This window comes from Tenrec ecaudatus, chromosome 6 (assembly GCF_050624435.1).
Source record: "Tenrec ecaudatus isolate mTenEca1 chromosome 6, mTenEca1.hap1, whole genome shotgun sequence".
NCBI classification, from domain to species: domain Eukaryota; kingdom Metazoa; phylum Chordata; class Mammalia; order Afrosoricida; family Tenrecidae; genus Tenrec; species Tenrec ecaudatus.
In genome coordinates, this window is record NC_134535.1 from 104,152,473 (window position 1) to 104,175,488 (window position 23,016).

A 23,016-nucleotide genomic window follows, 5' to 3' on the forward strand; every position below is an offset into this window, starting at 1 on the left:
CACTGCACCATTGCATAACTGTCAATCTACTAAGAAGCATGGTCCAGCCAACTGGACACATGTTTTGGAGAGGCACAATTCTACCAATGATAACAATTTTAAAAAGTTGACCATATGGGTTCATTTTTGGATTCTCAATTCTATCCCATTGGTCTCTGGTCAACTGTTTTTTGACAGGGATGCGAGGTCGTGTTGTATGACTCCTTTGTTATGTTCCTAGGGTTTGTTTCATAGTATTTTTTTAAAGTTTGTGTCTGTGTGCGAAGGTTTATAGAGCAAGTCAGTTTTCTATTAACAATCTACATGCATTTGTTGCTGAGTTTACCTTCATATGTAAATTTCTTGTCTTTATCTGATTGTTTGCTTCACACAACTAATTTATTATTACCCTTCTTTACTTTTTGGGAATTTATGTGAAATTGAAAGAAGTCCTGGTGCTTATGCATTGGGCTGCCATCCACTTCGTTGGCAATTTGCAAACATCAGCTACACTGAGGGAGATACTGGGCTTTCAACTCTGGTACTCAGTTACAGTCTTGGAAACTTCCTGGGAGGTTGCTGTGAGTCCGCATTGACTAGATGGCTTCAGTTTGTTTTTCTTTTAGATAAAGTATTAATTTAAATTCTGCTCTGAAAGTTTAACAGACTTCCCCAGTGAAGTCATCTGGTCTCAGACTTTTTGTTTGTTGTTTTGAGCACTAATGAAATCTCTACTTGTGGTTCTGTTGAGACTTTCTTTCCTCTTGAGTCATTTGTGATAGCTTGTGTGCTTCTGAGAATTTGTTCATTTCACCTAGTTTATCCAATTTCTTGCCATGTACTTGCTCATAATATTCTGTGATAATTCTATTTATAAGTCAGTTGTAGTACTGCCTTTTTAAGGTTAAATTTGTGATTTTCATCTTCTTTCAGCCTTGCTAAACATTTTCCAAAGGTATCTATCTTTTCAAAAACTAATTTCTGGTTTTATTGATTCTGTTTTTGTTTTTTACTTTAGTTATTGCTGCACTGGTCTTGGTTATTTCTTCTAGTAGGTTTAGCAGTGTGCTTTTCTATGTCTAGTTCTTGGAATTATCAAGTTAAACAAACAAACAAAACCCCAGGCTCACTGCCATCGAGTCAATTCTGACTCATAGCAACCCTCTAGGACCAGGTAGAATTGCGCCTTGGTGTCCGAGACTAAATCTTCGTGGGAGTAGAAAGCCTTGTCTTCCTCCTGCAGAGTGGCGCATGAATTCAAATCAACCCACTACACCACCAGGGTGCCTCTCTTTTAATGTAGGCATTTACTGCTCTGAGTTTTTCTCTGAGCCCTTCCTTCACTGCGTCCTGTACATTTTGGTATGTTGTGCTTTGGTTTCATTTGACTCTTAAGAAATTTGTGATTTTTCTCTTTCCCCATTGGTAGTTTAACAGTATGTTAATTTCTATGTTTATGGAATAACAGGGTTTTGTAAAAAGGGATTTCAAGCTTCACTCTGGTGGGCAGAGAAAATACAATGTATGATGTTGATCTTTTAAAATTTACCAAGACTTATTGTGACCTAATGTCAATCCATGTGCAATGGAATAGGATATAAAAGGTACTGTTTGGTGTGGAGTGTTCTGTATCTATAAGTCCAGTTAGCTAAGGGTGTCATTTGAATCGGTTGGTTTTAAATGACAGACCTTTTGAAAGTCAATTGCTAGTTCTTTATATAGATGGCAGTAGTTGACCTTGAAGCGCCAACATTTTGGTTGTTAACCAAGGGCTTAACTCTGTGCTGCCACCCTAAGATTCCCGATTTACTTAAAAACAAAACAAAACCAACCCTCTGCGGTCTAACTGATTCCGGCCCGTTTCAGTCCTATAGGATCGAGTCAAACTGCACCCCAGAGTTTAGGTTATAAATCTTTGCAGAAGCCAAGTGCCACATTTCTCTCTCTTAGAGTGGCTGTGGGTTCAAATTGCTCACCTCTTGGCTAGCAGCCACGTGATTTGACCACTTTGCCTTCAGGTGTGCCCCTGAATTTCCCTGCCCCTGGCTAGAATCTCCTGATAGTAAGTGCGGAGCACTGACCGGCTTGATGTGCTCCCCCAAGCCATACATGCACTGGTAGAATACACCTTGCAAACAGGGGTGTGTTGACAACAAATGAAGAAAATCAGAATTCTCTTGTATTTACCTAGCTATTTCCTGGATATTTGATGTGTGCCTGTGATTAGCTGTTGAGAAAATGACTTACCTGGGTGAAGTTGTTACTAACTCTTGGTTTTCTTTTTCTTTGCCCCTCTCAGGAGATGTGAAGATTTTTCGTGATGATGTAGTGTTTTGGGTGACCTTCTCATGCATCGCTGTTGTCATTCCAATAGTTTTTGCGGGCTGCCTAAGAATAGTGAGTGTTCCTCAGAAGTTGGGTCTGTTTAGGAACGTGCCCCTGGTTGTCAGTTGCTCATTTGTTGCTAATGGGGGTGGGGCTGTCTGATAATCTGTAGCAGAGGGAAGCAAGAGAAAGATCTGCTGATGCTGGTGACATTGGACTCCCTCTGGGTAAGCAGGTCTTCACGGTCAGTATGCCCTGCTCACGGTAGAAGCAGAGACGGTAGGGCTTTATGTTGTCAGCAAATGGATGGATCATGATTGTCGGCTGTCTCTCAAAGTCCAGTTCTTTACCTACTTAGACTTCAGGTTTAAAGTTCTTTCACCACAAATATGTTTTCTGTGGTATTTTTTCATTAAGTGCATTTCAAGACCCCACTGTGGGTGTTGAAGGCTGTTTTTGGTGTCCTTTTCTAAGTGTCTAAGACCCGGCTCTTTTGATGTGCCGGAGTTGAGGACAAGCGTTTCTTGCTCCTCTAGGGACGGTGCCTAAATACTCTCTCTTCCACAGCTGAACATACTGACTTGTGGGATCATCGGCTCCTACACGGTGGTTTTGGCTATTAGCAGTTACTTATATACCAGCCTTTCCTACATCACTTTGAATGTACTCAAGAGAGCACTCAACGGGGATTTCCGCAACGCTTTTACAAATGTGCCTTTTCAAACTACTGGTAAGTCTCGAAATCCCAGAACCAGAGTGATGGTCGCAGAGTGCCAACAAGAGCACTAGGCAACTCGGGTCAGAAGAGAGTAAGTTTAACAAAAGAAAACTCCCACACTATACAAGTGCCTTTAGAACCCTTCGTTAATGATCAATTATGATTTGGGGGCATAAAATTTAAACTTGTATGTTGTTGAAGTTCATACTTTAAAAAAAATTGAACTTAGTTATGAAATTCTAATCCAGGGTTTCATAGGCTAACTCGGTCAGTTCCCAGTTGTGAGAAAAGTGCTCAGAATAAAGCACTTGATACTTTATAGGTAGTGGGAATGGGGTGAGGGATAGAAATGACAACGTGAATTCTTTGTTAGTTCCTGCTCTCTCCTTTAATTAAGCATATAATTTGCTTAATTGAAAGGGAAAGTGATTTCCAGTCAGCAAGTGTATCGTTTGTTCACTTCTAAACCCACACCTTTGCCATCTGGCATTTCTGACTCAAAGCAGCCCCTGTACGGACAGACGAGGATGGCCTCATGGGGTTCCCAAGGGTGTGACGCTATGGGAGGAAACTGCTTCTCTTGTGAGATTCGGTTAAAGATTTTCCATGGACTTTTTAAAGAAAAGAAAATTACTCCCCAATAGCTTTTAAGGTAGGAGCCCTGGTGGCGCAGTGGTTACACATTGGGCCTGCTAACTGCAAGGCCAGCAGTTTGAAACCACCAGCTGCTCTGAGAAAGATTTCTACTCCCTTAAAGAGTTACTCTAACAAACTCAAAGGGGTAGTTCTACCTTGTGCTATATAGTTCGCTATGAGTCGGCATCAATTTCATGGCAGAAATGCTAAAAATATGGAAAGTAGAGAAAAGCTTATCTTAGAACCAAAGATAATGTGGTGTGAGCACAAATATGACTTTCTTTTAGGCCAAATCTTCCCCTGTTTTACCGTGAGCCGCTTATTGACTAGGAGGTTCTGGGAGAGGCCTTGAAGTCCTCATTCTAGAGACTGTATGTACAGGGCAATGCTTTTGCCAAGCTTTTTTAGTATTAGAAAAGCTCAGTGCAGTCTGTTGACTCATCAGGCGTTTTCTCTGTTCCACATGAGTGCTAGCGGTTTCAGGAAACTACCAGAGTCACACCCAGTTACAGCCCTTCCCGGTGGACATGGGAGAGAGACTAGTGTGATGGATTCTGGTGTTCGTTCCATGGTGCGCACCTGTGAAGTGCCGTATGTACTCGAGTATAAGCCGACCCGAATATCAACCGCGATACCTAATTTTACCACAAAAAATGCATTAAAAATGTGCTGAAAAACTCGGCTTTTACCTAAATTGTTGCCTACTCCCCACTCTGAAATATTCAACAAACCACTGGGCTGTGAACACTGGTAATGTGATAGAATGCCAATAATCCATACGATTTAGGATTTGTAATCTGTCTAAACTTGGAAATGTCTGTAATAGAAGTTCCTAGTTTCACATGTAAGTTTTATTTCTCCCACTCCATCCTTGGTTTACAAGGGAGGAGAAATATATATGAACATCCCACAACTTGTACTTTCGTGTTGCCTTCATTTGCCTTCCCTTGGAAACTTTTGAACCAACCCCTCCTCAAAACAAATTCATTAAGAGTACAAGTCCTTTACTTGCTGCATGTGCAGCTTTTGCATCATTAAAAGGCCTTTCTTGTACTAAGAGGAAGCTAAATAAGAACCCTGTACATCTGTTCTAACCTAACAAATCCCACTTAACGACACAGGAACAGAGAGATCTCTTTTGCCTGCCCATATGTTCTTGGACTAATTCAACTGGAAGTCTCATCTTGTGAGAGGAAGACACACATTTAAGCCATGAAAGGTTAGGCGGTTCATCTTTGGTAGGTTTTAAAATACAAGAATTGAAACTCAACTCATCTGTTTTTGTCTCGTCCCCCTCCAGACTTTATTATCCTGGCTGTATGGGGGATGCTGGCTGTCAGTGGAATTACATTACAGATTCGAAGAGAAAAAGGACAACCATTTTTCCCTCCCCATCCTTACAAGTTATGGAAGAGAGAGCGAGCACGCAGAGTAACAAATATCTTGGACCCTAGTCACCACATCCCTCCACTGAGAGAGAGGATATATGGCCACCTAGCCCACATCAGAGAGTTCTTCCAGGAGGGACAGCCGGCTGGAGAGAGAACGCCTCTTCTCCTGTAGGTGCCGAAGGCCCGCACTCTGTGATCTTGACGTACAACCCGAGCACTGTCTCTAATGGGGTGTTATGCCCAGACTGCTTCAGTGATCCAGACTGTAAGTCTAATAAAAGAGCAGGCTTAGATATGAAGGGGCTTCAAAAAGTCCGTGGGGAATTGGAATGAAAAGATAGTGGAATTTTCCCATTAGTGCTTTGCACTAGATTATGGTCTCTTTATTGCAACATGGTAAGGGCTGGTAGGGAAATTCGGGGAGCTAGAGGGAGAGAGTGAGTGAGAGAGACTGATAGTTAAAAAAAGATGGTAACAGGGAACTATTATTCCACAATGCTTGAAAAATTCGTTTGGGGGAAAATTTGAAATTCTTTTGGGTCACAATTAGATGGTTAGTTCATTCCCTTACATAGATATATCGAAGTGCATCAGAGACAACAGTCTTCCTACAGAAACCTGGTGTTCTCGGAGCTCCGCGAGCATCTTGCTCACCTGTGTTTTGATTGGCATGTTAAAGTGAATGGATCACAGCTCACAGGGTCTGGGCCTGGATACCAGACCAGGTCTCCCATGGCTGCTGCCTACACTTTGTGAGTTAACTATTTACATGCTGCTGCTTTGGGTGGGTGGTGTGGGTGTGTTCCGAAGTACAGTAGATTTTTGAAGTTTTAGGTTACTGGGAAAATCTCCAATTTTTGCTTTTCAAAATGTTTTTAGGAAGATGAAACAAAATGAAAAATGTAAAAGTAATTTTTGCCTTGAGATTATATGCAAGTATTCTATAATCCAACTTTCTAACACTTAAAACTTGCAAGGAAAAACATGTTTTTCTAATTCACTGTGGGATCCCTTGGTTCTAAATCATATCTTTTGTACATTCTGACAAAGTTGTATGGAATGTTTGAGAGTTATTTTCTGTGTCACCAAACCAAGACTGTAATGAAGCAGGACACTCCTTTTCCGGGGAAAGATATGAAGTGTTAAAATTTTTTCATATTAAATTTTGAGTAATAACAAGACAGTTTGTCTAATTTGTAATAAATATTTTGAAAAATGTAGAGTCATAGAATCTTACAAAATTTTCTTACCATTTTTGTATCAGCAATACAATGTGAGGTAAGTTTTATAGCTAAAAAATGTAATTTAAGATGGAAAAAATTCCCTTCATCTTAAAAAAATTAAGGGTAATTAAAATACAATGAAGTTAAGAAAATCTGAGGCAGTGGATTAAGATGTGTATCCTTTATTAAAAGGAAAGTGAACCATGATCCGAATTCTACCTTGCAGGGCTGGATAGGACAGAGGCTGTACACTGGTACATATGAGGGTTGGAGGTACAGGGAATCCAGGGTGGATGATACCTTCAGGACCAAGGGTGTGAGGGACGATGCTGGGAGAGTGGAGGGTGAGTGGGTTGGAAAGGGGGAACTGATTACAAGGATCCACATGTGACCTCTTCCCTGGGAGAGGGACAGCAGAGAAGGGGGGAAGGGAGACCCCGAATAGGGCAATATATGACAAAATAACGAGGTATGAATTACCAAGGGCATATGAGGGAGGGGGGAAAGGGGAGGGAGGGGCGGGGGTGAAAAGAGGACCTGATGCAAGGGGCTTAAGTGGAGAGCAAATGCCTTGAGAATGATTGGGGCAGGGAATGTATGGATGTGCTTTATACAATTGATGTACGTATATGTATGGATTGTGGTAAGAGCTGTTGGAGTCCCTAATAAAATGTAAAAGAAGAAAAGAGAAAAAAAAAAAAAAAAAAAAAAAAAAAAAGGAAAGTGAACTCGTAACACCTTGGATTCATTATTGTTGACATTATTACTTCAGGTGTGTCAAACTGAAGTAGTTACAGTATAGGAAAAGGTGTTTTAAAAACTTCTGATTAGCCTATTTAGGTTAACAGCAGCAGCCAAACTAGAGTAGTGAACTAGTGCTATAGGTTAGTTTCTTTCGGTTTAGAAATCTCTAAGAAATTGCTAGAATATTAGACTTGGGGAAGTTGGCAGGTTTGGACCAAAAATCAGCTTAAGAAGCAAAATTTTAAATCCGGATGGTAAGTAACAACGTGTTGCTTATCGGGTACCAGGTCACACACGCACAGGTTTATTTCACACACAATGTTTAAACATGTATCCACCATCAGTAGATGGCTGCAGAGAAGTTCTTAGGAACCCTCTTATCATCATCTCATGAGGCTGCCTTAAAAACAAACAGGAATTTTCAAGAGGACCTGCTGGGCCAGTTAAATTCAAGACAGAGGGGTCAGCTCAGAAGGTTATGGAGACTTTTGATTCCAAAGGGGTAATCCTGCTAAGCGTTTATGATCAAGGGGCTCATGTGGATGCTTTTAAAGGAAATGAATGGAATAGCACATTGGTGAGGAGAAAGCCAGGAAAGTTGTGCCCAGGATAATGTATTTGGCTCTTTTTCTAGGGGAGCATGAGCTGTCCTTGGAGATTTCCTTGGGAAACCTTAGCCAGTCTACCCTGTGGCCCTGATCTTGCCCACCTTTCAGACTTTGTCCTCCAAACTCAAAGAATATGGAAAAGGGACATATTTTGGGTCCCTCAAGGGTGCCCAAACTGCCATCTGACCTGGTGGAAGTGGACGCATGTAGAACTCTTTGGGGAAGAAGGGTTAGAGGTAGAAATGTGTAGACCTGGATGGAGGGTATGTGGAAAAAAAATCCAATAGCTTTACAATTTTACTAATGGTTTCCACAATTTTGTGAAACGATTTTGACTACCCTGCTAACTGTTGCCTCTGACTTGTATTCCACATACAACCATTCGTTGGGCTATGTGCTGACACTGCTGTGGACACTAGGAGGATAGTGAACAATGGAAGCATGGGTTCCTGCTTTCAGGACTTAACACTGTTAAGACAACAATAAAGGTACTCACAGACAATGAAAATTGATTATGCAAATGGGAAGTTGGGGAAGAATACCTTCAAGAAATATTTAACCCAAAGCCTAGTGGATGAGTTGGAGCCAAATCAAAATGGGAGTCAACTGGAAAATAAGAGTTGCCAAAAATATGGGGGTGGGGGAGCTGTGTGTACACTCTCTGGAATTAAGAGGTCAGTTTTGCATATCAAGCTTAGGAATCTTATATCTTAGAGATTGAAGACACCGTTGAATGCATTTGGATTGATGAGAGGTCTGTGTTGGAGCTGGAAGTTTGGGAACCAGCCCTACAGGTGGAATTCAAACTCATGAGCTCAATAAAGTCAATAAGAAAGGACCGTGGCGTTTTGGGGAGAAGACGAGCCAGTCAGGGTGCAGGGTAGCAATGACGAAACGTACAACTTTCCTCTAGTTCCTATATGCTTCACTTCCCCATCTCACACACACACACTACCATGATCCCAATTCTACCTTACAAATCTGGCTGGACCAGAGGATGTACACTGGTACAGATAGGAACTGGTAACACAGGGAATCCAGGACAGATGATCCCTTCAGGACCAGTGGTGAATGGCGATACTATGAGGGTAGAGGGAGGGTGAGGTGAAAAGGAGGAACTGATTACAGGAATCTACATATACCCTCCCTGGGGCACGGACAACAGAAAAGTGGGTGAAGGGAGATGTCAGACAGTGTAAGATATGACAAAATAATTTATAATTTATCCAAGGGTTCATGAGGGAGGAAGGAGCGGGGAGGGAGGGGGAAAATGAGCTGATGCCAGGGGCTTAAGTGGAGAGCAAATGTTTTGAGAATGATGAGGGCAATGAATGTACAGATGTGCTTTACACAATGGATGTTGGTATGGATTGTGATACGAGTTGTATGAGCTCCCAATAAAATGACTAAAAGCAAAAAGAAAGTGGGGACAAATAAAGGAGGGACAGGGAATGAACCCTGTGAGTTTCCAGTGTTAAGGGTTACAGAAATGAAGTGAAGCAAGTGGCGGACAGCTAATAAGAAGATGCTTACTCGTGTTAAATTTTAAGTGGTTCTCCAATATTTCATTGAAAGAAAAAAGATCCTCTTGTTCTGTGACAGCTAGAAAAGTTAATGATCACCAAAAACTAAGTTATGGAGCTGTGCTACCATTCACCATGGATGCAATTTAGGAAAGATATTTGGAAATCACCTTAATATTCAAGAATATGAAGGGAAAATGGCAACCTGACAGGACTCACCAGTCCGGAGCTGCTGCTGCCAGACCAGAAAATTGGGAGGTAAGGCGAAGGAAACGGGGAGGTGGAGTCCTGAAATTAGAACTAGGGTACCAGGGCCTCTCCTGAAACCATTTTTGTGTGGGATTTCCACTCACAAAGCAAACCAAAAATGCTCTAAAGCACTCTAGCTTTGGCGAGCCCACAGGCGTTGGCTGCGCCCTTGATGGGAGCATTGATTTCTGCAGGCATACACCTGAGAGGGGACAGAATACCAGACACAAGGGGAACTCCATGCTGGAGCTCTCTGCAGCCTTGAGTTCACAGCCTGGGGAGTGGTGGTGACGTAGGCATGATTTAGAAGAAATAGCAGATATTTGCCTCAGGTAGATTGCGGTGTGGGAGAAAATAGGTAGAAAATCGAGAGTCCAGGGAGCGAATTTAGTTCCAATTGGTCGAGAAAGAAACAACCCCCCTGATATGCTGGATCTCCCCCTCTCAGGGTCAGCCTGACAGGCCCCAAATCGGAGCACATCACAAGTATAATTTTTTTTAAAGGGTAAAATATATATTATTGGTTTAAAACTCAAACCCAAGTCTGGTTGCTCAGAGCCAAGGAGCACGTAGTAGGGAGGCCACATAAATCAGCATAAGAAACCTAGCTAAGCACGAGGTGCCAAAGGGATCAGGTATAAGGCATCATCCAAAATAAATAAATAATACCATATTGAATGAAGGGAAGTGCAGAGTGGAGACCCAAAGCCCATTTGTAGGCCACTGGAGATCCCCTCACAGAGGGATCTAGGGGAGGAGATGAGTCAGTCAGGGTGTGATGTAGTACCGATGAAGAATACAGCTTTCCCCCAGATCCTGGATGCTTCCTCCCCCCAATTACCATGATCCGAATTCTACCTTGCAAGACTGCATAGAGCAGAGGTTGTACACTGGTGCATATAGGAACTGGAGGCACAGGGAATCCAGGGTCGATACCTTCAGGACCAGGGGTGTTAGGGGCGATACTGGGAGGGTAGAGGGTGAGTGGGCTGGAAAGGGGGAGCTGATTATAAGGATCATGTGACCTCCTCCCTGGGGGACAGACAACAGAGAAGGGGGTGAAGGGAGATGCCGGATAGGGCAAGATATGATGAAATAATAATCTAAAATTATCTAAGGCTCATGAGGAGGGAGGGAGCGGAAAAAATAAAAAGACCTGATGCAAAGGGCTTAAGGGGAGAGCAAAGGCTTTGAAAATGATTAGAGCAAAGAATGTACAGATGTGCTTTATACAATTGATGAATGCATATGTATGGATTGTGATAAGAATTGTATGAGCTCCTAATAAAATGTTTAAAAGAAAAAAAAAGAAACCTAGCTAAGGAATGCCAGAACTCATGTACAGAGCCTGGCGGCTTTTTGCATAACAAAGACCCGCTGTAGCAAGTGTCAGCTTTAAACAGCACTGAGCTGCAGCCCAGAGATTGTGGAAGAGAATTTCATTTGATTTTATTCTAGCTGGCCAGGGGGATAAAAATAAAATCCTCTGAACTAGTAAGCACCAGCAGACTAGATAGGACAATAAGCCCAGCTTCCATCTCAGTGATTCTACACAGAGCTGGGGAGGCCCTGCCTGTCCTGGGACCTTAGATGGGGCTGTGGGAACACCCCAGCCCCCTCCTCCGCCCATGCGGCAGTGCTCCATACAGCACAAGACAGGTACACCAGCGAACTCCAACAGTCAACTGACGCCTGGCCACAGATTTGATCTTGCCTTTGAAGTAATCCCACACAGCGTCTGTGGAACCCTACATCAAATGGGTACACGACCCCACTACCTTGAGGAAGAGTTGGAATTCCTCCAGCCTCACGGACAGGTGATAAAGTCTCAGTTATCTCCTTAACTACTTCTCTATTTCTTCGATATCTATTCACAAACTCTTCTATCTTTCCCACCGCAGTCAGTCTCAACAAGCTGAGGTTCATGTTGTATTTTTTTCTCTTACTCCCTCTTTTTTTTTTCCTTTTCCCTCTTTCTCCTTTTCTCTCCCATTATCTCCTATCATATGCCACTACTGGCATCCAGGTCACTACCCTCTGCTTAGGGCAAATCAACCCAGATAGCAGGAGAAACTCCAGCCTGCCCTCCGTGGGAGTGCTGCACACCACACAAGGAGCTGGGACAAAGATCTTCACCTCACTGCGCTGCTGAGGAAACTCCTGTCAGACCTCTAAGATGATCTTGTCAACTAGAGCAATTCTGCCCAGCACCACTGGGTCCTGGTAGTAAAAGGGCACACCAACCTGCCATTGTGGGGCAGGGTCTAAACCCCTCGGGCCCCACACTGAAGCAACCAGGGATCACCTATCTCTTTATTCTTTATTTCTTCCTCCTCTCCTCCCTCTTCACCATCACAGCCAATATTAGTGAACACAGTTGGGGTTTTTATTCCCCTTCTTACTCTTTATTCTTTTTTCCTTTCCTCTGTTCTCTTCACTTCTCTGTACAATCCTCTCTACTCCTTCTCATAACTTCTGCATGCCACTGCTGGTTCCCAGACCCCTACACTCTGCCTAGGACAACCGTGTCCTCCCAGTGGGCAGCCTGATCCCTAAGACTGCTGCACACAGGACGAGTCAGTGCTACACACAGCACAGCGTCAGCTATTTCACTATTTTTCAAATTCCCTCTTCTCCTTTTCTTCTCTTTGTGTTCTTCTTTCACATTTTCTTCTTTTCTCCTCTTCTTCTAGCTCTTCTCTGTTTCCTACAACAGCCTCCGCAGATTTAGTTCTCCTTTTTAGTTGTTTCTTTTTTACTGTTTTCACTTTTTTTTTTACTCTGTGCATTTTAGTTGTGTGTGTGAAAGGGTGTCAGTTTGCTTGGCATTACTGCTCCAGTCTGTGTCTTCCTCTTTCTCTCTTTTTCCTCTCCTTTCACGTCACAAGCCACTAGTGACCTCCAGGCCACTGCTCTCTGCCTAGGGAAACTCTAAAGGTGCAACTGGGGGAGTTCCCACCCACATTTATTGGCTTGGCAAGCAGCAGAATTCACGCCGGTCCTCTTCCACACACCAAGCAGCAGGGGGTTCTCCCCTACAAAATGTGGGGGTATCCCCAGCCTAAATCCGGAGGCCCTACAAGTGACTGGGAGAAATGCCTCACTACCACTTGTTGGGCTCCACGCTACTGCGGGAACATCTACCCAACCTTTAAGGTGATCTCTGTCCACGGTAATTCCCCTGCCAACTACAGAGCTCTACACTAAGGGTATACCTGCACGACCTCCTGAGCACTACAGTTGCAGAGAAAAACACCACGGGCCAGCCAAGGTGCTTCAAGAACGGTGAAGCCTATTTAGAGATCGGCCAGGGAAGCTATGCCCTTGGCCCACAACAATCCAACCAGTGTCACATGAGAGGAATATCCAAGACACATTCCAAGTAACGGAATACTGGACGGCTAGGATAAGAGTGAAACCACAGGAAGATACAGCGATAGCCTGAGCCCTCAGTACAGCTACTGGCAGGTAGTACATAGAAGTACTCATACGAAACCCCCAAGAGGGAGCCCAGGGCTCCACAACTCAGGAAGATGGCTCCAGGCTGCACTAAAACAACTCCTAAAAGCAGGAGAAACAGAAGACAATATCAGAAGGATTACCCTAATGATGGGAACGAAACACATACTGACCTGCCACAATAAGAAACTGTCCAAAGGTTGCTTGAAGTCATAAAGAATATGAGGGAGGCAATGCAGAAAAAAGATGAAATGATAGAGGAGATAAAGGTAATGCACCAAAGGGAAATACAAGAGGTAAGGGATGATGTAACAAAATCCAGTGACAAATTGACAGATCTTGCCAGTAGGCTTGAGGAGGCAGATAATCGCACCAGTGACCTAGAGGATAACCAAGCAGACCTCAGCAAACAGGAAAAGCAGCCAAACATACAATTAAAGAAACTGAAGAAAACCTGAGAGCCTTATCTGACGCTATGAAAAGGAACAATATTAGAATAATTGGACTACTGGAACAAGACACAACAAAGAAGTCAACAGCGAAAATAGCAAGGGAATTCTTAGAGGAAAACTTCCCCAGCTTAATAAATGAAAATCAGGCAACCATTCAAGAGGCTGAAAGATCACCAGTCAGACTGAATCCCAAGACGTCACCAGGACACATAATTGTCCAATTATCCAACTATGAGGAAAAGGAGATCATAAAAGCAGCTAGGGAAAAGCAAACAGTCACGTATAAAGATACCCCAATAGAGTATGTTCAGATCTATCAGTGGAAATGATGAAGAGGAGGGAATGGAGTAACATATTCCAAAAATTGAAGGAAAACAACGCAAACCCAAGAATACTTTACCCTGCCAAATTATCTATTAAGATGGATGGAAAAGTAAGAGTCTTTACAGACAGGGACAACCTCAAAGAATACATAAAAAGAAACCCAGCCCTACAAAAGTTCCTTGCCACTTCTGTATGGGTAGAAGATCAACACTCACCGATAGCAAATAAGAGACTATCACATAGAACAACTGCACCCATAGGGCGACAAAAAAGAAACAGTCCAGGATAGCATCAGCTCAATAGTGGAAAGAAGGCAAACATAAACCACACACAAAACAAGCAGATAAGATAGGTAGATAGGAAAATATCCAACACAAAAGGTACAAGATGACATCACAGAAACCACAGATGGATATAATAACACAATATCAATGACCTGAACTCAGGCGTTAAAAAGCAGAGGTTAACAGACTGGCTCAAGAAACAAAACCTATCGATCTGCTGCCTCCAGGAGACTCATCTGAAGCTTACAGACAAAAACAGGTTGCGAATTAAAGGCCAGAGAAAAGTATACCAAGCAAATGGTAATGCAAAAAAGATATTAGAGATCTTAATATCTGACCAAATTGACCTCAAGATACAGGCCATTACAAGAGACAAGGAGGGGCACTATATAATGCTCAAGGGAACAATAGACCAAGAACCAGTGAGCATAATAAACATATATGTACCTAAAGAGACCTGCGAAATTCGTAAATGAAACACTCCAAAAGATGAAAAAAGGAATCACAAGCTCAACAATTATATTTAGTGACTTTAATACACCACTCTCTGAAAAAAAAAAACAACAACAGATGATTGGGAAAGAAAACAGGGAGGCCAAAGATCTGAATAGCACAATTGGACTTGATATTTTCAGAACTTTCCACCCACATGTAAAAAAATTCACACTTTTCAAGCCCACATGGCACATATTCGAAAATAGACCACATGCTGGGAAACAAGTCGAACTTGAGTAAATTCAAGTACATAGAGGTTATACAGACATCTCTCTCCAATCATTGCGCCATAAAGCTGGAAATTAACAGAAGGACAGCGAAGAAAACAGGGTAAGCAATTGGAGGATAAACAATTTCCTATTGCAAAAGGAGTGAGTATTGACCCAGATCAGAGATAAAATCAGGAAGTTTATAGAAACCAATGGGAACGAAAATACAATGTACCAAAACCTGTGTGATGCAGCACAGGCATTTATCAGAGGAAGGCTGATAGCAATAAATGCACACATTAAAAAAGAAGAGAGACTCGTGGATGATATACTGACACAAAACTTACACCAATTAGAGCAGAATCAACAGAACAACCCCACTAATAGCAAGAGGATAGATATAAAAATCAGAGCCAGATACAGGAGAGGGAAAACACAAAAAAATGGGAAATATTAATGCTGCTAAAAGTTGGTTCTTTGAAAGAATTAACAGAATAGATAGGCCTCTGGCAAACCTAAGCAAAGAAAGGTAACAACATTTTCAAGGATGAGGGATGAAACGGGACATTACAATGGATCCCAATGAAATCAAAAGGATAATTACACAGTACTATGAAGGTCTACATTCTAACGAATTCAACAATGTAGAAGACATGGACAAATATTTGGAAACAAAATCTCTCCCTAGACTATCCCAGATGGATGTCACGAACCTCAACATACCCATAGCAATGGAAAGAAATAGACAAGTTAACCAAGGGATTACCAACAAAAAAATCCTCCGGGCCAGATGCCTTCACAGGAGAATTCTACCAAGCATTCAGGGAAGAACTGATACCAATCCTATATAAACTCTTCTAGAACACAGAAAAAGATGGAAGACTCCCAAACACTTTCTATGAAGCTAGTATAACTTTGATACCTAAAGCGGGCAAAGATGCCACAACAATCGAGAACTATAGACCAATATCCCTAATGAACATCCATCCAAAAATCCTTAACAAAATACTGGCCAATATAATTAAAAACCACATTAAAAAATAATTCACCATGACCCAGTGGGATTCATACCAGGGATGCAGGGATGCTTCAACATATGAAAGACCATCAGCATTATTCACCACACTGGCAGAAAAAATGGTAAGAACTACATGATAATATCGATAGACGTGGAAAAAGCATTTGACAACATCCAACACGCATTCCTGTTTAAGACACTTAAGATAGGAAAAGAAGGAAAATTCCTCAATATTATGTAAGCCATATATGAAAAACCAACAGCTAATTGGTAGTTAACGGAGAAAAGGCGTAAACAATTCCACTGAAAAGGGAGCAGACAAGGATGTCCCTTGTCCCCACTCCTATTTAACATCGTACTGGAGGTCCTAGCTAACAACATAAGACAAAAAAGATACTAAAGGTATTCAGCTGGGGAAGGAAGAGGTGAAATTATCATTTACAAACGATATGATTCTACATACTGAATATCCCTTAAACTCCACAAGCAATAAGGAATATGGCAGAGTGGCATGATACAAAATCAACAAATATAAGTCTATTGGACTGCTCTACACATCAAACCAGACCACAGAAGAGACAATTAAAAAGGTAGTACCCTTTACAATAGCCAAGCACAAATTGAAATACCTAGGGGTATACCTGACTAAAAAAACAAAAGATTTGTATGAGGAAAATTATAAAACACTACTTCAAGATATCCAGGGTGACCTCAACAAATGGAAGAATACCCCATGCTCGTGGATTGGCAGACTGAATATAGTAAAGATGTCAGTTCTGCCCAAGGCATTATATAAGTTCAATGCTATCCTGATACGAATGCCATCATCCTTCTTCAAAGAATTGGAAAAACAGGTTATAATAAACTTTATATGGGGGGTGGTGGAGGATAAGCCCAGAATTAGCAGAGAACTCCTCAAGAAGAAGGACAAAGTGGGAGGGCTTGCTCTATCTGATTTTAGCACGTACTATAAGGCCACAGTAGTCAAAACAGTGTGGTATTGGCATAATGACAGATATTCAGACCAATGGAAAAGAGCTGAAGACCCAGAAAGAAAAAGATCAGCATACAGGCAACTGATCTTTGATAAGGCCCCCCAAAAATATTAAATGGGAAGCAGATGCTATCTTCAATAACTGGTGCTGGAAAAATGAATATTGACCTGTACAAAAATGAAGCAAAACCCTTTCCTCATTCCATGCACAAGAATAAACTCAAGGTGGATCACAGACCTTAAGATAAAACCCCAAACAATTAGGGCCATCAATGAGGGAACTGAGACAAACCTGAGAACCTTGGCACAGGGATTACATAAGCTATCAGAAATAGGGAAGGATACAAATACAGAGGAGTCACAAATAGACAAGTGGGATATACTGAAAATAAGAAGCCTGTGTACATAGAAAGAATTCACCAAGAGAGTAATAAGAGAGTCCACTAACTGGGAAAATATCTTTAGCAATGACACATCAGACAAAGGCCTTATTACTAAAATCTACAATACTTTGCAAGCTTACAATAAGAGAAAAACTGAATGCCCACCGAGGAGGTGGGCAAAGGACATGAACAGAAGTTTCACAGTCTGAAATCCAAATGACCAATAAACATGAGAAAATGTTCCCGATCATTAGCCATAAGAGAAATGCAAATCAAAACAATTATGAGTTACCACCTAACACCCTCAAAGATAGCCCAATTAAAAAAATCAGAAAACGTGTTGGAGGGGCTGTAGTGAGATAGGAACTCTCATCCACTGCAGGTGGACCTGTAGGTATGTACAGCCTCTATGGAAATTGATTTGTTAATTTCTAAAACAGATGGAAATTGAGCTATCATATGACCCAGCAATCTCCCTACTGGGCATATACTCAGAAGAGGCAAGAAACAAACCACGGCCAGCTATCTGTGCTCCAATGTTCATTGCAGCACAGTTCACAATCGCAAGGAGTTGGAAACAACCCAAATTCCCATCAACAGACGAATGAATTAAAAAACTGGTACATACATACGATGGAGTATTGTGACCCTAAAAAGCAGTGATGAACGCATGAAGCACATCGCCACATGGGAAGAACTGGAGGAAATTATGCTAAGTGAAGTAAGCCAAACACAAAAGGACAAGTATAACATGAGTGCTAAGTTTATATATATATATAAAGAACAGAAAGATAAGTGCAAAAGGGGTACAGGGAAAAAGCTACTGCATACAAACACTCCAGGGGTGAGGTCCAGGTAGTATGGCAGGCGGGAGACCAAATCCAGGGATGCATATGGTAGCCAACTAAAAAGTGGTTGGAGGGAGCAAAGGGAAAGAAAGATGTGATGGGGGAATAGGGCGCTGACCCACCCAAAGGGAGGGTATTGTTTGTCTCCAAGGGAAAGAGGGACCAGATATAAAGCCAGTGCCAGACGAATGCACTGTGCTGGCAAGGAGTGGGGAGCCAGTGGAGGGGCCTGAGGGCTTGGTCCCCATACAAGCTACGTGGACAACTGCCCCTCGCCCCAGAAGAATTAACTTGAGAGGACGGCACTGAATTTGCAGCTAGGGGAGAGGGGCATGTGTCTGATCAGAGAAAATGGGAGCAAATGAAGGGGGAGAGAGAGCGGAGCACACCCTGGCTCATCAGGCCTGGAGGACGATATCCCTGCTCTGAACAGCTAATGGACAGAGTGGACAATATGGCTGATCCATGAGACACGCCATTCCTTGATGACCCAGGGCCCTAGGGGGCCAACACTGGAGACTCAGGGCTGGGACTGGCCCAGACTGACCCTGACACCAAGGCAAACCACTAAAAGTGTGCAGCAGAGCAACCGTGAGAGCAGAGAGGGAGTCCCTGAGGGAGTACAAAGGACAGACTCTGGGGCCAAAGCATGGTACCCCGTGGGACCTGACTGAAGGACACACCTAGAGATAAAAAAATCAGACCTTGATCTATTTACAGGTTCTTTCTAATTTTTTTATTTTAATTATTCTATGGGTAATTGGTTTTCTTTTTTGCTATCATCACTGTGTTTTCTCACCCATCACCTATCTTGCTATGGCATGATTTTTGGTGCATATTATTATCTCTACAGATCTATCCAGATAAGATAGACTGTATGAATACTCTGGAGGAGAAAACAATGGGACCAATGGTTCTGGGGGGATGCAGGAGGGGGTAAGGGGGTGGTGCTGACCAACCCAGGGACAGGGAAGCAACAAGTGATCCTAAATCAGTGGCAAGGAGGGTGTGAGAGGCCTGGTAGGGATTCAGCAAGGGTAAGGTAGCCGAGAGAAATTACTGAAATTCAAATGAAGGCTGAGCATGATAGTGGAACAAGAAGAAAGTTTAAGGAAATAGAGCAAAGAACTAGGTGACAAAGTATTTACAGGGGTCTAAAGACTGCACTATACATATGTAAATCTATATGAGTGTGGGGAAACAGATCTATATGCATATATTTATAGGCTTAGCATTAAGGCAGCAGATGGACATTGGGCCTCCACTCAAGCACTTACTCAATGCAAGAACACGTTGTTCTATTAAATTGGCATTCCAGGGTGCACACCTTCCCTACACGATTGCTGAAGAAAAATATGTGCATAAGCAAATGTGGTGAAGAAAGCTGATGGTGCCCGGCTATCAAAAGATATAGTGCCTGCAGTCTTAAAGGCTTGAAGATAAACAAGCGACCATCTTGCTAAGCATCAAAGCCCACATGGAAGAAGCACACCAGCCTGTCAGACCACGAGGTGTAGAAGAGACCAGTTATCAGACATCAAATAACTAAAAATCATATCACTGGGTGCCCACCTTCCTGATACAACCACTGAAGACAAACGTGTGCATAAGCAAATGTGAAGAAAGTTGATGGTTCCCAGCTATCAAAAGATATAGCGTCTGGGGTCTTAAAGGCTCGAAGATAAACAAGTGGCCATCTAGTTCAGCGGCAACAATGCCCACATGGAAGAAACACACCAGCCTGTGTGACCACAAGCTGTCAAAGGGACCAGGTATCAAGCATCAAGGACCAAAAAGTCATATTGTAAATGTGTGAGTGCAAAGTGGAGACTCAAGGCCCATCGGCAGCCAACTGGACACCCCCTTATTGAAGGGTTATGGGTAGATGAGTCAGGGTGCAGGGTAACAACGAAGAAACATAACTTTTCTCTAGTTCTTAAATACTTCCACCCCCCACCCCACCACCAGTATCATGATCCCCATTCTACCTTACAAATCTGGCTAGACTGGAGGATGTACATTGGTAGATAGTAACTGGAAACACAGGGAATCCAGGGCAGATGACTCCTCCAGGACCCGTGATGAGAGTGGCGATGCCTGGAGGGTGGTGGGAACGTGGGATAGAAAGGGGGAACTGATTACAAGAATGTACGTATAGTCTCCTCCCTGAGGGATGGACAGCAGAGAAGAGGGTAGGGGGAGACGTCGGGCAGTGTAATATATGATAAAATAGTAACAATTTATGAATTCTAGAATGGTTCATGAGGTGGGGGGAGTGGGGAGAGAGGGGGGAAACGAGCAGCTGATATTAAGGGCTCAAGTGGAAGGCAAATGTTTTGAGAATGATGATGGCAATAAATGTACATATGTACTTGACACAATGGATGTATGTATCGAGTGATAAGAATTGTATGAGACCCCAATAAAATGGTTTGAAAGAAAATATTCAAGAATACATGAATTTCAACAGAAAACACGTTATCTGATAGGTCCTATTTAACTCAATTTTTGGAACTTTATTTTTATATATAAAATAGTTGATAGATTATTTTAAAAGTTTATAGCATTGGCATTATGTTGCTGGCCAATTGCTAAGAAATGTACAGAGGCTATTGTGAATACTAGTTTTGTGGTAAGGATATAAAAGGTCTAAAAAACTATAAAAGAATAAATGTAATGTCAAATTAAATTGGAGACTACCAAATTTTAATCACTCTTCTTTATTGTTAAAATAGGCTCCTGTACAATATATACTCCCAGACATGAATGTGATCTTTTGCTTCAAACAAAGAGCTATGGGATGGAAACTCTATACATAGCAAAGTAAATGTCTTTAAAACACTAAGACCTTAAAAATTATATTCAAGCAAGAAAACCAGTAATAAATTTACCCTACTTCCCATATATATTTGTATATAAGCTGAGTTTTTCAGCACATTTTTAATGCAGTTTTTGTGGTAAAATTAGGTGCCTCGGCTGACATTTGAGTGGGCATATACTTGAGTATATATGGTACTTGTTTATAAAAATAATTACCCAGTAGTATTTTATAATAGAGCTGCCTTAATGAATTGACTCATAGTCTCAAACAGCGTGCTTTATATAATTCTGACTTGGGATAAGAACTATTTGAGTGAATTGCCATCAAAGGAAGGACTATTATCCAAAAGCCAACAGAAAATTTAAAAATAAAACTTCTATTTAAATTACATTCAGTTAAAGCCCCTCAATGTTTGGGCCATTAGCCTTTTTCTAGCCACTGAGCCCTGTTAGCCCCTTTCATGAAACTCAAGATAGAAAAGTTCTGAAGTGAAAGTAGCTTTGAATATTAGCAAAAAATGAAATTATACATAAAAATTATGTGAAGGAACATATTTTAATAGATTGTACATTCAAGGGCAGAATTTTCTGTTGATTATAATATTTAAGTGAACACATTGAAGTTTCTTTGACAGTCTAGTTCTTTTATTTCATAATCATCTCAAAATAAGAAATAAGAAAACTTTAGGTTTCAACTGATATTAAAGGCACATTTCTGTGGTGGCCTTTTCAAAACTTATGTATTGGAGATTTGACATGTTGCAAAAACATAAAATATACTTCTGAGATAGCTTTTCACTCCTTCTGACTAAAAGGTTGGTAAGAAAAATCTTAGGTTTTTTTGAAATTATAATTTATACTGTTAGTATTTAAGAATAAGCATTTAACATTTCAATTCTGTTAGCTAAATAAGCTACATAAAATCATCAAAGATCAACCAGAAAAGAGAAGAGTCTCATCTTCACTATTGACTTAGAACCTAAACTTTTCTTTCTGAGTAGTTTAACCTACTAAATATATCTCTTAAAAGATCTTCTTTCTTAGAAAGTAGTATTCCTTCTCTTTCATTCCTGAGATATTTCATACATTTAAGCAACTTATGGAAAACTGCTAGACAAGTTTTAATAGCATAAATAGCTAAAATTAAATCTGCTCTTTATGATGAGTATAAAACATTCTTAAAGCCTTTAAAGCAATTGTACTTGACAAAATAATAATGGGAAAGAGGACTGGCAGTCACGTAAAGCAAACTCTTAAAAGTCATTTGTAAATTCTAAAACCAAAAAGGAAGGATACTTAGAATTCTCCATTCACAAAGCCATGGCCTAAATTTATATTTTTAAAGTGGAATAATTCTTTAAATACTGACTTCCTGGAAATATGCAAGATTATTCAAATATTGTCTAGAACTAGCAAAGAGTACTACTGGAAGCCCTTTTTCTATTCAGTACTCACTGAAACTCCTCCATCTGTTCACAAATTATAAATGGCTTATTTTCTACTTTTTAATTGCATTTTCTTATCATTTAAAAATGTAATTGTCCAGTATGCTGTTCATGTGATGTGTGTATGTACACACATTGGTTGACTGAGATTGATTTTTCTGTTACTCAATCCATTCATCTCTCAGTCAGCTCCAGCGACAAGCATGTAGATCAAAGCTCACATGCTGGAAACGCTTCAGCTTTTCCTCAGACTCAGGTCACTATTGGTCACCAATGCTGACAAAGATGTACTTTCCGATGTGTCATCTTTTCTGAGGTTCAAAAATGACTCCCGAGTTATTTGAAGGATTTCTCTCAAGCCTTTGTTTTCTTGCTGTAAGAAGGCAAACAAAACTTGGTTGCAGTCATCAAGGTAGTCATCAAGAATGTACACAAGTTCATGGGAAAATAACAGTATCCTTTAATTCCGTTCCTCATATGGAATCTAGACAACTCTAAGAAAGTCACAGTCCTGAGTTCAACATCTTCCACCACTGGGTAAGCACATTTGTAATGAATAGACAACCTCTGACACTGTTTTGATCTACAACCACACAATAAAAAGCAATTAACATCCAGGCTTATATATAAACACCAGCCAACAAAAGACAGGCTATGATGAGAACGTACTTTTCTTGACAGCACATGTACGATAAACCCGCTGGTTTGCTTTCCCACTGGAACCTGAGAGGAGAGCTGGCTGAGTAGATCGTGATACTTACCAGTCAAAGTAAATGACCAAATCTGGTAAGCAAGATTGGGAAGCAAGTCTGCCTTTATTTTTTTCCCAGTTATTGTAGGAAATTTAGACATTTAAAAAATAACCTTTCTTAATTCTCTACCATCACTC

At 41.3% G+C, this 23,016-nt stretch overlaps 2 protein-coding genes across 10 annotated transcripts in view; one reads left to right on the forward strand and one right to left on the reverse strand.

Moving 5' to 3' along the window:
* TM7SF3 (transmembrane 7 superfamily member 3) overlaps positions 1 to 6,228 on the forward strand; it is a 36,718-nt gene extending 30,490 nt beyond the window's left edge. For both annotated transcript variants that reach the window (XM_075551952.1, XM_075551953.1), the window contains 3 exons: positions 2,279 to 2,376; positions 2,872 to 3,034; positions 4,959 to 6,228. In XM_075551952.1, the coding sequence (XP_075408067.1) occupies positions 2,279 to 2,376; positions 2,872 to 3,034; positions 4,959 to 5,221 (524 nt within the window). In that variant the 3' untranslated portion in view covers positions 5,222 to 6,228. The remainder of the gene's footprint in view (positions 1 to 2,278; positions 2,377 to 2,871; positions 3,035 to 4,958) is intronic.
* Positions 1 to 23,016, reverse strand: part of FGFR1OP2 (FGFR1 oncogene partner 2) — a 55,366-nt gene that overhangs the window by 12,986 nt on the left and 19,364 nt on the right. Inside the window, exon 6 of one of the 8 annotated variants that reach the window (XM_075551963.1) lies at positions 20,569 to 22,500. The exons of 6 other annotated variants lie outside the window; for them this stretch is intronic. In XM_075551963.1, the coding sequence (XP_075408078.1) occupies positions 22,363 to 22,500 (138 nt within the window). In that variant the 3' untranslated portion in view covers positions 20,569 to 22,362. Of the gene's footprint in view, positions 1 to 20,568; positions 22,501 to 23,016 lie in introns of those variants that run through there. One more of the 8 variants, XM_075551961.1, reaches the window with a different exon arrangement.